This window comes from Diplotaxodon limnothrissa, linkage group LG6, assembly GCF_057381915.1.
Source record: "Diplotaxodon limnothrissa isolate DT_005_m linkage group LG6, D_limnothrissa_male_GT1.1, whole genome shotgun sequence".
In the NCBI taxonomy this organism is placed as follows: domain Eukaryota; kingdom Metazoa; phylum Chordata; class Actinopteri; order Cichliformes; family Cichlidae; genus Diplotaxodon; species Diplotaxodon limnothrissa.
Genome location: NC_140601.1, coordinates 29,124,102 through 29,136,173, shown reverse-complemented (window position 1 = coordinate 29,136,173; position 12,072 = coordinate 29,124,102). Strand labels below are relative to the sequence as shown.

At 39.4% G+C, this 12,072-nt stretch overlaps 1 protein-coding gene across 4 annotated transcripts in view; it reads right to left on the bottom strand.

The window, feature by feature from the left end:
• The window catches only part of LOC146630794 (alpha-1,6-mannosylglycoprotein 6-beta-N-acetylglucosaminyltransferase B-like), a 133,469-nt gene that overhangs the window by 66,391 nt on the left and 55,006 nt on the right, over positions 1-12,072 (bottom strand). For all 4 annotated transcript variants that reach the window (XM_085354959.1, XM_085354960.1, XM_085354957.1 and 1 more), the window contains exons 4-7: positions 11,199-11,308; positions 8,732-8,808; positions 6,469-6,648; positions 4,211-4,375 (exon numbers count right to left, since the gene is read on the bottom strand). In XM_085354959.1, coding sequence (XP_085211085.1) covers positions 4,211-4,375; positions 6,469-6,648; positions 8,732-8,808; positions 11,199-11,308 — 532 coding nt within the window. The remainder of the gene's footprint in view (positions 1-4,210; positions 4,376-6,468; positions 6,649-8,731; positions 8,809-11,198; positions 11,309-12,072) is intronic.

Sequence of the window (12,072 nt, the reverse complement as noted above, 5' to 3'; positions counted from 1 at the left end):
AGCAGGAGTTAAACATGGAACCCTAAGCAAACTAAAAAAACACTAAGAAACAAATACTATGAAGTGCTATGACTATAACAGTGACAATGGTGGAGATAACAGACGACCTGACAACGACATTCAGAAAACAGAGGACTTAAATACACACATGAGGTGATCAGGGGAAGTGGAGACATATGAGAACACAGCTGACTCGAATGAAACATAATGACAATACAGGGGAGAGTAACACTAACTACAATGAACAAAGAACACCAGACTCTTACAAAATAAAACAGGAAACACAGAGACATAGACATGGAGATAAAACATGACATGAACTTAACATAACCACATAGACATGAAACATAGACGCAGGAACCAGGGAGACTGGGTATGGGAACTTATGACAGCTGAATTTATAAAAATGTAGAGAGGTAAAGTTTGTGTTACCAAAAGAGAATCAAAATCTTGAGAGAGGAGAGGCAAACCAACACACACTCCTGCCACCATAACAATTTTACATACTTGCTCGCTTCAAAATGAATATGAACAGGTAGAAAGTTACACAATGGAAAGTAAACAACAGAAGGAATAACTGTGAAGCCTCATAAACTATGTGTGTCACAGCCAATTGCCTCCCTCGGGAATCTGGATAACACACAAGAGAGTTGAATACTTTATACAGTGGACTTATGGTACTCCCAGATGGTGTGTGTGTGGTTATGTGTGTGCGTGTCTGAAAGTGCTGATTTTTTTGTGTATTTGTTTCACGCTGACATACATCAATGAACTCCAGTTAAAATCCCTTGTGTGTGTTCAGCATAAATGCTCACTCGCAGTGAGCTTGGGGACTCTCAAAAAGCTCTGAAGCAAATTTTTCCTGTTAACATCCCATAGGGACTGAATAAAGCCTCATGAAACCCACGGAGACACAAACAGAGGTACAATACCTTGCTCACCTTTACATCTGTCCCATCTGTTTGCTTGTATGTTCATGCACCACCAATTTGAATCGCAGTATTTTCACAGTATCTTTCTGTTCTAAATGCCGTTAGATGAGTTGTAGTAAGGAAAGTCTAGTCTTTGAAATGTTTATGCAATATGAGACTGAGTCAAAGTGAAATCCTTGGAAAGACCTTGGTGCATACACTTGAGAGCGGGAGCGCAGAAGTGACTGTTAAGTATGTGTTACCACTCCAGTGGTATCCTCTGCTCGAGACATCACTAACAGGGTAACGACAGAAGTATGCAAATTCTTGGCTTAGCATCTGTTAGAACAGGACTTTGTATGGACATGTCTGAGTGTGTGTGTGTGTGTGTGTGTGTGTGACCTGGTTCTCTCATTCATCGTGCCCCCGAAGAAGGTTGCAGCTGTCCAGCCATGGGAGGCAACACAAGCTGGCACCGACAAAGATCACTACTCTACCCTTAATTTCACCTTCTTCCTCATCCTCCTTTCATGGCCCTACAAACAACTTTCCCCTCTTTACTTATACTCATGTCTTTCCTGCTTGTTTTCATATTCTTTCAACTTGCTTCCTCCTCTTCCTCTTTCCTCTAACAGCTTTTTCTTTTACCCCTACCCCAGTTCCTCACTCCTCACTTATCCTTCCACACTGTCTGCACTTCATCAGTCAGAGATCTATTAAATCTCAAGAGGGCAGAGATAGAGAGAAGGGGAATTAGCAGCTTGACATTTGCTGACAAACACACTAAATGTGCATGCTCAAGGAAGCACAGATGCACATAAAGTGACACGGGGAGATACTAAAACTACTAGCAGACAGCCAGCGAATCTGTTGCTTTGTAGGTTAACGGGATAAGGTCAGCGTCTTTGAATCTGTACCCTCATCTTTCAAAAACCCTTCAATGATTCCTGAACTTAGCTAAATATATTTCCTTTGATGTCTAACAAAATGAAAACAGCTTTTGTTCAGATTGATTCTAATGGCAAAAAAACAAACAAAAAAAAAACGGCCCTGACCTTATATTCAGTTTCATAACGAGGTGAAAAAAATTCTTTTAAATGTATCATTGCTTTGAAAGGGAAGTGAACCAAGAGGTCGACTGTATTCTTTCTGAACCTCAGACTCACTAAGGAAATTGGGACTCACAAAGAGATTTCCTAGAATACTTAAGGCAGGCTTTTACGTCATTGTTCACTCTGATACAAAATATCACTCACTTGCAAATACACTAGACTGTAGAAAATCTATTCTCCTGTGACTTTCAGGTAAACCCTTCATAATTACATTACTCAAATGTCCAGAGCTGCTGTGATATGTACACACACAAATGCACACATGCCCACACACTTCCTGCTGCATTGCTTTGTCTTTCATTTCCTCTTCTTCTTGATCTTGTCGCCTACGATACCTGCTTCTGTGTTCTACTAATTTATTCTTCTTCTAGGGAAACATCTACTCTGGTTACAATCAAAGCCCGAGCCCAACAAAGAAACAGAACTGAATCAACAAAGCCTCATTGGAAATGCAAAGACTAGAGATGAACTGACCAGACGGTGCTCAACACATAAACAGGTGTGCAATTAAAAGTCAAACACACTCATCATGAGTAAAGATCCATAGTTCAGCAAAGAAAAGTGTGGGGGGGGGGGGGGCACCACAAAAACTAGCAATAAATCACTTTCACCCAGCTGAACATAATCATTTCACAGAAGCTAGCGAAGGAAAAGTGGCTGTGGCTAAAGCTAAAGCAATTCACAGCTCTGACTCATCCACAAGCAGGCAGCCCTGGCAAGAGCCAAGGTAATGGGAATGAGTTTCACCTAATTTTGTTTGGTAAAGGAAACTATGTCAACTTACTGCAGTTTGGGGAAATTTTTAAAGATTAATCATTTATTTTATTATGAAAATAAACATTTTCCCTGAATAAAACTTGATTTTTGTTTGTACATGCTTAGAAAGAAAATCTGAATTTGTAAAAATCTGTATCTGCAGGTCACGCTTAAGGAAAAATCAGAATCGGACAAGAAAATTGCAATCAGTGCATCTCTAGATGGTATAATCAGGCACGGTCCTGCTAATGGGAACAGGGATCATGTCAAAGACAAATGTTAGTGCTTCTTTTTCAGGGTCAGAGTCATTTAAAATCAGGCAGTGATTCCCTCAACAGACTACTGAGTGACATTAATTTGAAATTTCAATGGAAACCAATCTTGAGCGTTAACAGTCAAAAAAAAAAAGTGTGCGTCTCTGGTTAAGACTGAGCTTTAAATGCTAAATAAAATGTAAGAGATGCTGCCTTTGGCATTTTGTTTTTTATTGTCATGATATCCAATTAGTAGTCAAGCATAAACACAGACCCACACAGACTGACAGGGAATACACAGATGCACATGTTTTTTTTTTAAACTTCCGTTTCTAATTATTGTGATAAACAGCTTTAGACAGGCAAGGCTAACTCTTACAAACGCCAGGACATCTGCTGTTGAGATAGCAGCGGCAGCATTTTGTAAGGCATACACAGTTGAAGCAGCCACGAAGGCACGATAGAGGATAACAAATCCCCTCAGTGCAGAACAAGAAAGAAGAGCATCAATCACAGTGACAGAGGACTATTTCCACCCATGTTAACTTATTTTAGAGAGAGATGTGGGCAGAGAGAAATATTTTGGAAAGAGGACGCAGAATGCTTGCTCAGTCTGCCTTCTCACATTAATGCATTCATTCATCATTACTACCTTAAGTAAAAGAGTGTGAGTGTGCTCAGAGAAGGGAGAAATCAAGGAGAGTATAAATAACCAAAAGTTGTGGTTTTAAGAGTAACGTGCACCAAAAAAATTAAGCTGCAAAAGTAAGCTTTTAGATTACACCTTCAGTTTAATGAAGTACCCTTAATCCACAAGCAGCGTAGTCTTCCAGGCCTAATGTCTCGCTCATCTCAGGCGTGTCTCACTACCTTCCCTATTTTTAACAGTCCTTTGCTAATCCATTCTCCCTCTCCTTCTTTTTCTTTCTCATCTTACTCTTTGTCCTCTAGCACTACTGCATACATATCACTATAATCCCAATCATTCATCATCATCATTTCATCACCTTACTTGCTTTGGCTTCTTCGCCCTCATTTATCGTATGCAAGGATAAATGGCTGCCTTTCACTCACACACAGCCTCTGTCATGAATGGCTACTGTACAGCTTCAAATGCAACCTAAATGATACTGCGGTTAAAAGAAAATGCTGTTATAATCAAAGCAAAAAGACTTACCTTCTTCTGGTCTCTCCACTGTTGCTCCAATTTGGCATCCAGACGATTGGCAGCTGTTGCCCACTGTTGTGCAAGTCGCCGGATTCGCCGCTTCATAAAGCTGAGGGACTCCTTACCTGTCCCAACCTGGTCCAGCAACACAGAGAGGTCTGTACGGAAGGCAGCCTGGGAATGTGAGAATATAAAAGGTAAGCTGGTAACAAAATCAGGTAAAGTGTAAGATTTGGGCAGCACAGGGCTCACATTTTGAGCTCTGTGGTGCCTGTTTTGTATTCTACAGCAGCATGGGTGTTCAAAGCTTTGGTTATACTGCCAGTAAACACCATAGCTATGAAGGTATGTCACGGTAATTCAGCAATACCTGCAAATGCAGGCTGGTAGCCAAACAATAAATAATTTTGCCATGTTTTTCCTCCCATCTGCAGCACAGAGGGACTAAAATTCAGTCAGCTTTAACACTCATAACGTACTATTACGTACCAGTACTACTGTTACTAGTACTAAGTACCACACGTAATATTAAAGTACTTCTGTCAATGAAATATACAAGGAGCAGCTATGAGCAAATGCAGTCTTTCTAACTAATGCTTTGAGTTTTCTACTCTAAAAGCTTTGGTTCAGCAATGTTTTTATAAAACACAAAAATAGTTCAGTTATTTTTGTCAGGGAGTCGATTGGTCTTCATTTGTATTAGCATTCCGGTTAGTTTCTAAAGATGTCGTTCTTAAGACAGTTATTAAAAGAAAGGAAAAGTGAAACTGCAAACATTGTGCAGGCATCACATTTTTAACTATTTCAAAGACTCGTGATGCGGTCTGAGTGAGAGAATGTGACTGAGAAAGGTGCCACTATATTCAGATTCAGTGCACAGTTCTGTCCTTGTTCCCTATTTTGAATTTCAAAATCCATAGTCCTGTATTACCACTGCGCAGATTTGCACCTGAAGGCACCGTCAGGTTTGCTGTCAGAAAATGTATTAATTTTTTAACATTAAAAATCAATCAGTATTAGCAGCCGTGGATGAGGTCTGCTTTAAATAGGGTGTGAGCAGGGTCAGACACCTTACTCAACTGTAAGGTTTCTTCTGAAGAAAAGGACTGTTAAATTCTTTTGACTGCTACTCTGGACATTTATTAACAGCTCACCGACCTCAGGCTAGTTTTTTACATTTCTGTTGTTACTAACGGCAGCCTGAAATCATAATACAAAGGCTGCACTTTCAGACAAAATGGCAGAGAGAGAAAAACAATTTTTTGAAAACACTATAATTATAGTACAAACATGCCCTATTTGTCAGTTCCAGCAGTTAACTAACACAATATTGCTTGTCTAAAGCCATTTTTCCTCTGTGGCACTCTGTTTTCCACCATCTTGACTCAACTTTCTTTCCCCTACAAAACTTAAAATTTGATTTTTTTAAGTTTAAAAATAAAAAAGGTCTTGAATCAAGGACACAAGAAAGGTGAATGAAAGCAGATATTTCCAACCCTTAAAGTAAAAACCTTAGCAAACAGAAATCTGGATCACAAGTCATTTGCTATCTTAGGCTTGCACGGAATCAAAAGCTACTTCTCCAAACAAGCACATCTTAATAAATAACTTACCAGCAACATCACCTCGCACTTTACATGCTTCCAGTACACAAGAAATCAGCAGAGCCTGCTGCTATCTTTGAGTCAGTGCTGCTCTGTCTGTCCTGCAGGAGATGCTTGTTATTAAGTCTAACTGACTGAGGGACAAATTAAAGTTTCATCCAAGAACATTTTGTACCGAGGCAAGTAATTAACATTTAAGTATTCCATCTGCTGACCAGATGTTTGTTTAGGTGCCAACAGCGTGGGAAAGTGTTACAATAAAAGCCTTACAAGAAGTAAGTATCTACATATTTGTAACATGTTTTATTCATGTCATGAGACAAAAAAAAATCAGTTTCTTTGATGTTTCACTATAAATGTTCTCAACCACTGAAGTACTGGAAAAAATACAGTCAATACAATATATATGAACAGAGTGGCAGTACAGGCAATTTCTAATTTTTACTTCTTTCTTCTGGATTTTTTGGCCCTTATTTCACAGAATTTTACGAAATTACACATTTTTAAGCAACTGTGGCACAGATTCCCTTTGTGATTTTTATTAACACATCATCTTCACATTGCTGAGCTGGTGAGCCAAGCATCATCACTTGTGGGTTTATTGTACATTCATCAGGTGTCAGTTGGCATCCTGTGTTTCTAATAGCACTACTGCTCCCTTACTTGTCTCTTGGGGGACTTTGCTGGCTGTGTATGCTGGGTAGGGGGGCTGCTGTGGTTCCTCCAGGCCAGTGGGGGGCAGAACCACTCCACCTCACTCAGGTAGATGAGGAAAGAGCAGTCTGAACCATCAACACCATAGAAGGCATAGCAAGGATCTGATGTCCACCGTGCACGCATCCACTAGAGGACACACAGGAAGAAATATGTATACACACAAAAACAGAAAAATTACTTACCAAAGATTTAATCATCTGACTCCAATATATATATATATATATATATAGAGCTGGGCGATAGAACGATAACGATATGTATCGCGATATAACTTTTACTCGATAGAGAAATTAAGCTATCGTGATAGACCTCGCCGCTCTTGTCCTCAAAAAAAAAAAAAAAAAAAAAAAAAAAGGTCAGCCAATCCAAATTAAGTAGCGCAGAGCCGAACCAATCACAGCCGCAGCATCACGTCGCGTGACTTGTTATGTACAGCACAAGTGCCAAGCCGCACGTGTGTTTCTTTGGGAAGCAGCCAGCGGGTAATGGAGGAAATGAGTGTGCCGACTAGAAAAATCAACCGAGCGTGACCGAAGAGAAAACAGACGATGGTTCCAATGCCGGAGAGATTGTCGAACGGAAGAGCCATAGAAGCTCCGTAGTGTGAAGGTATTTCGGCTATTTCAAGTCTGACAAAAAACAGAGTAGCGTGCACTGTAAATTGTGCCGACAGCAAGTCTGGAAATACAATAAACTGGTGCATGCGTCACGCTGTGCGCCACGTTATTGTTTCGGTGAAATGAATTTCTACAATACTGTTACTGTTAATTCTACTCTCTGCAGTGTTTAAATGCTTACATATACACACAGTTAGTCCCTCCACACTTACGACTCGGTTCTGCTTCTATGCCCCAGCTTTGTTTACTTTTTCCCACCGAGGCTTCTAGACTTCTGATTGGCCAACATTTCTGCACGGTTAGGAATCTAGCGCCACCTGCTGCTTTGGCATGTTCATAGCAGCGTTTTTCTTCATTTCTGCCTTTATGTGTGGACGGGATTATTTTTTAAAACGAAAACGGAAAATCTCAGTTTTCAAAAATACCCGTGTACGTGTGGACGTAGCCTCAGTCTCTGACTGGAAGCGCTAATTCGTCATTCGGCTTTTGTCAGACTAAAGTAACTGTTAAAACTGTTTGAAAAGCTAAGCTATACAACAAGGAGAGATTGAGAATTTCCTTTTAGTTCTCAGTTTATTTGATATTGACAAAAGTTAGTCAGTTTTGTCTGTTCTTCTGTAAAACAAACTAAGATTTATTTTTAGAATTAATACTTTGTTTCTAAGTGGAATTGACAATTTAGTCTGTTTTGTTTGTTCTATTTTGAAACTTAAACGCTTTAGCGGCTGCCTTTTGTGTAGTTTGCAATATTTGCCTTTATTTATCTGAAAAAGTCTCATGTTCCTTAAGTACATCTACCCTGTTGAACTTATTATGGAAAATAAATATTTAAATAAAAACAAGCTGCTGATTATTTCACATTTTACTTGTGAGCAACGGCACATTTAAATCTTACAAATATATATATATATATATATATATATATATATATATATATATATATATATATATATAGATAGATAGATAGATAGATAGATAGATAGATAGATAGATAGATAGATAGATATGAAACAACAATTAATAACTCACAACTGTCTTTCTGCAACAGGACAAAATAATGGTAACAAAATGTTTTTAAATCATTTTCTATTAATAACTGCACATTTATAAAATTAGGAAGTTCCAGATTCAGGTGTGACCAGCAGAGGAGCTTGGTCTGCTGTGTAGAAGATCAGCTGATGGTAAAACTCCTAAAGGATGTGTTGATAAAGCTGGTTTTAAGCAGGCTGATCACAGGTGCAAGCTGCTTTGAAACCCATCATAACTCTTTATTTAGTGTCATATTTACTGACACTGACGCCTGTTATGTTCTGTGCTTCTTTCTTCTTCTGGCTTTTCATAAAGCCAGAAGAAGAAATGGAAATCTAACAGCTGGGAAGTGTGCTTCATGTATGCGTGAGGAAGGGTGGAGAGGTCACATTACAGAGCCATGCCGCCAAAACCAAATTAGTGTTGATAGAAATCGTGTTATTTTTTCTTTTAGATATAGTATCTTAAAGTTTATTATTTAATTGGGTAGTTATACCCTCATTAAGCCCAAATCAACTAGTCAGTTTCACACAGTGAAATGAAGAGAACAGCTAAATACTCACATCTACTTTTCCAGGACACTCTGGGAAGCGAGGGTCTCTCGGCACTTCACACTGACTTGACGACCCATCTCTCAATACTGAAAAGACACAGTGAGTGAACTTTTGCTTCCAGATTAAAACATCAATCTGTGATTTATAAGCTTCACATTTTACAGAAGATATTTACATTTGTAAATATCCAGTTAAATGATCAATTGACTTACGCCTGCTGTGAGTAAAATTAGCCACAATCACTGATGCTTCATTAGTCTACAGGCTTGAAGGCTTAGTTCACTTAAATCAGTTGGCTCTAATGAGAATATTTATTCTCCAGTGAATATAACATTTCCAACAGCAATCAGCCAATGTAATACTATCTATCAGCTCATTTATCAGCATATGGAGCTTGTCAAAGTCTCTTTAAAATTCCAGCCTCGTTTCTGCTAATCGATTTATTTACTCAAAATGACTAGACATGAACTCGTCTGACCCAAAGGCTGCCCTCTGAGAACCAAGAGGTTACAGCATTACTCACAGTAACAGCTTCACTCCGCTTGCCTATGGAAATTTCATAGCAATATTCACTTCCTTCCATAACACAATCATTTACTGTTTATGTCATACATGCTGTGAAGTGCTCATAAATCTCCGTGGTTTTCCCTTTGCAGCCTTGCAACATATCTACTGCAGTGCACAATATTCACTGGGCCTGACAAAGCAGTCTGTCTCCCGCTGTCGCCAACCATCCTTCAGTTACGCTAGCAACTACGTCTGCTCACTTAGGCTGCACACACTGCATTAATTGCTCCAATGACTTAGTTAACTGCCTCTCTGCTGCCGATGTGAGAAGAAGGGAAGACTGTGTCCGAGAACCATTGCAGTTAGATTTTCTCGCTCTTTCCCCCTCTCTTTTAAATCCCCTCCTTCTCTCCCTAGTTCTCTCTCCGGACCATCACATCTGTCTTCTCTTAGATTCTGTCTGTTTCCATTTGCCTAATGAAAAAGAGACATTTCTCTACATAAGTCTTCCCTGGGGCTTGTCTCCATCAACTGAAAACATACACGGATTGGCTGCAAATGTGATTACAATAGCAACCACTAAGGCAACAACTGAAAATGTGGTCAACTAACAAGATAAAAACTTGACTTCTGTCCCTTCTAGATGGAACATAAAAGCCTTGCCAGTGTTTGAAGGGAAGGAAATTCTAATCACGTCTTCTAACTCTATTTCTCCTGTTGTTTCTTCTCGCACATGCCTGACCACGAGATAAATAAACCGCCACTGAGCCGTATGATAATAAAGTCTGCCAGCAGTGTTTCAATTCATCTGTGATTAGAGAAAGCAGCACTGTTTTCATTTTGGCGTGTGCCATTGTCCCTGCAGATGCAGAGGCGAAAACAAAAGGAGAAGTAATGCTCATTTATTCTCATGTAAAGAGTTGAGCAATTAGCCTCAAGAAAAAAGTAACAGAGGAAAGTGGGCGGATATTTGGTATTACTGCGGTTTTGATTAAAAAAAAGTCTGTTGTGAACAAGACAACAGAAAACCACACAGTTGGATAAGAGCTGACATTTACAGAGATGACCTCGCCTCAACTTCAGAGCTTCCGTGATGATTCCATAGCCTGAGTTTATTTCTCTCGATTTTTAATTTACTGGGAAAAAAAAACAAAACAAAAAAATCTGATATGACTGACTACAGAAGATTCTGGATGTTGACTCAAATCAAACATCTCATTTTTTTCATGGTGGTGTTTTTGACTGTCTATTTTAATCTAGTATAACGACCCATTGTCCAAATACTTTCTACTATGTTTTAATATTTTTGTGTCAGAAGGTGTCAGACAGAAGCTCTGCTAACTGACACGGTATGAAAACTGATTTGTGTCAGTGATAAAAAAAAAAACAAAAAAACACCCGAATAACAGATGTGTGTGTGTTTCTGTTTCTCCTCATTCCTTTGCATGTGTGGGTCTGCATATTTGTCATCACAAGCTGACAGCTGTTCATGTGTTCAGCTGTGCTTCAAGTTGTAAATTACTGATTACATTTCAGTGGCTGATCTTATGCAGTGGTGCAATGTTTGCGATGCACTCTTCACATTGTGTGAGACCACGTATACCATCACTGGTACCAAGTGTCTGCCAGTCCCCTCCTCTTTTATGTGTACATTTTTATTGTGTATAATGACATTGTACGCAATTGTGTGTTTATTGTGCATAATGCAAGCCCGTTTCCCTTTGGGGTAACAACGTTAATCAATCAGTTTCTTAATGTAAATCATAAGAGTGGAGCAGGCTGGATGAGAGTGAGGTGCGTCTTGTATACTTATTTATTGTTCTTGTAATATCCCTGTGCTGTATATTAATTTATGATGTTGTCTGCAATTGTAGTCAATCTACAGAACAAGGAAACCAATGATAAGCTGGATTTTACTCACACATATTGTAAACAAGAAGGTGAAACCATGATGATAATGATACTGTACCTCTGCCTTGCACCATACTGTTTTGCAATATCTGCTCCACCCTGATGGCCATGTTAGAGACATTCTGGGCGATAGCTTGGATCCTCTCCACCAGGCTGGCTGGTTGAAACCTGTAGACACAAAACACCTGGACTTAGAGTGAAGAAACGCAGGTGATCACGATGGACAGATGGCAAAGTACAGCACTTGTGTTACTTACACACCTGGCAACAAAATCTTCAAGCAACCATTGCCATTCACCCCCATCTTGTGTATTGACATTTAGTGCATTCCCTACTACATACTCTTTCTCCATTCATTCATTCATTCATTCATTCATTCACTCATTCATTCATGGGCTAATGACCCTCCTCTCTTGTTATTCCACTTCTCCACTTGTGGTTTCTACCTTTTTCCGTCCGATTTGTGCCAACTCCCTTTTCTCTCTTACTTTCCGTTGCAACTCCCCCCCCCCCCCCCCCTTTTTTTTTTTTTTTTTTTTTTTTTTTTTACATCTCAATAGATGTAGAAGTGTTAGTAGGGGATGCAAATTAGTAGACACATGGTTGGAGCGTGAAATAGGAAAAGACCTTCACTATTAATACCACTTCCTCTCTGGGGTGTGACACTTCCCATTCACATAATAAGATGTGTGGGAAATGTGTGCGTATTATGTGTATATGTTTCAGTTTTCCTTCCCAAAACATTAGACTGCATGGTTGCACGTCATACAGTGCAAAGCCAAGCCTGCACACCCACACTGCTGTGCCCATTATGTCCATTCAAATGATTCACTTGCAGCATGCAGCATGTGTCTGTGTATGCGTGTGCCTTCCTGTCTGACTGTATTGTCTAATCAGCAGATGGTATTAACCCTCATTAAAGCCAGAGGCTT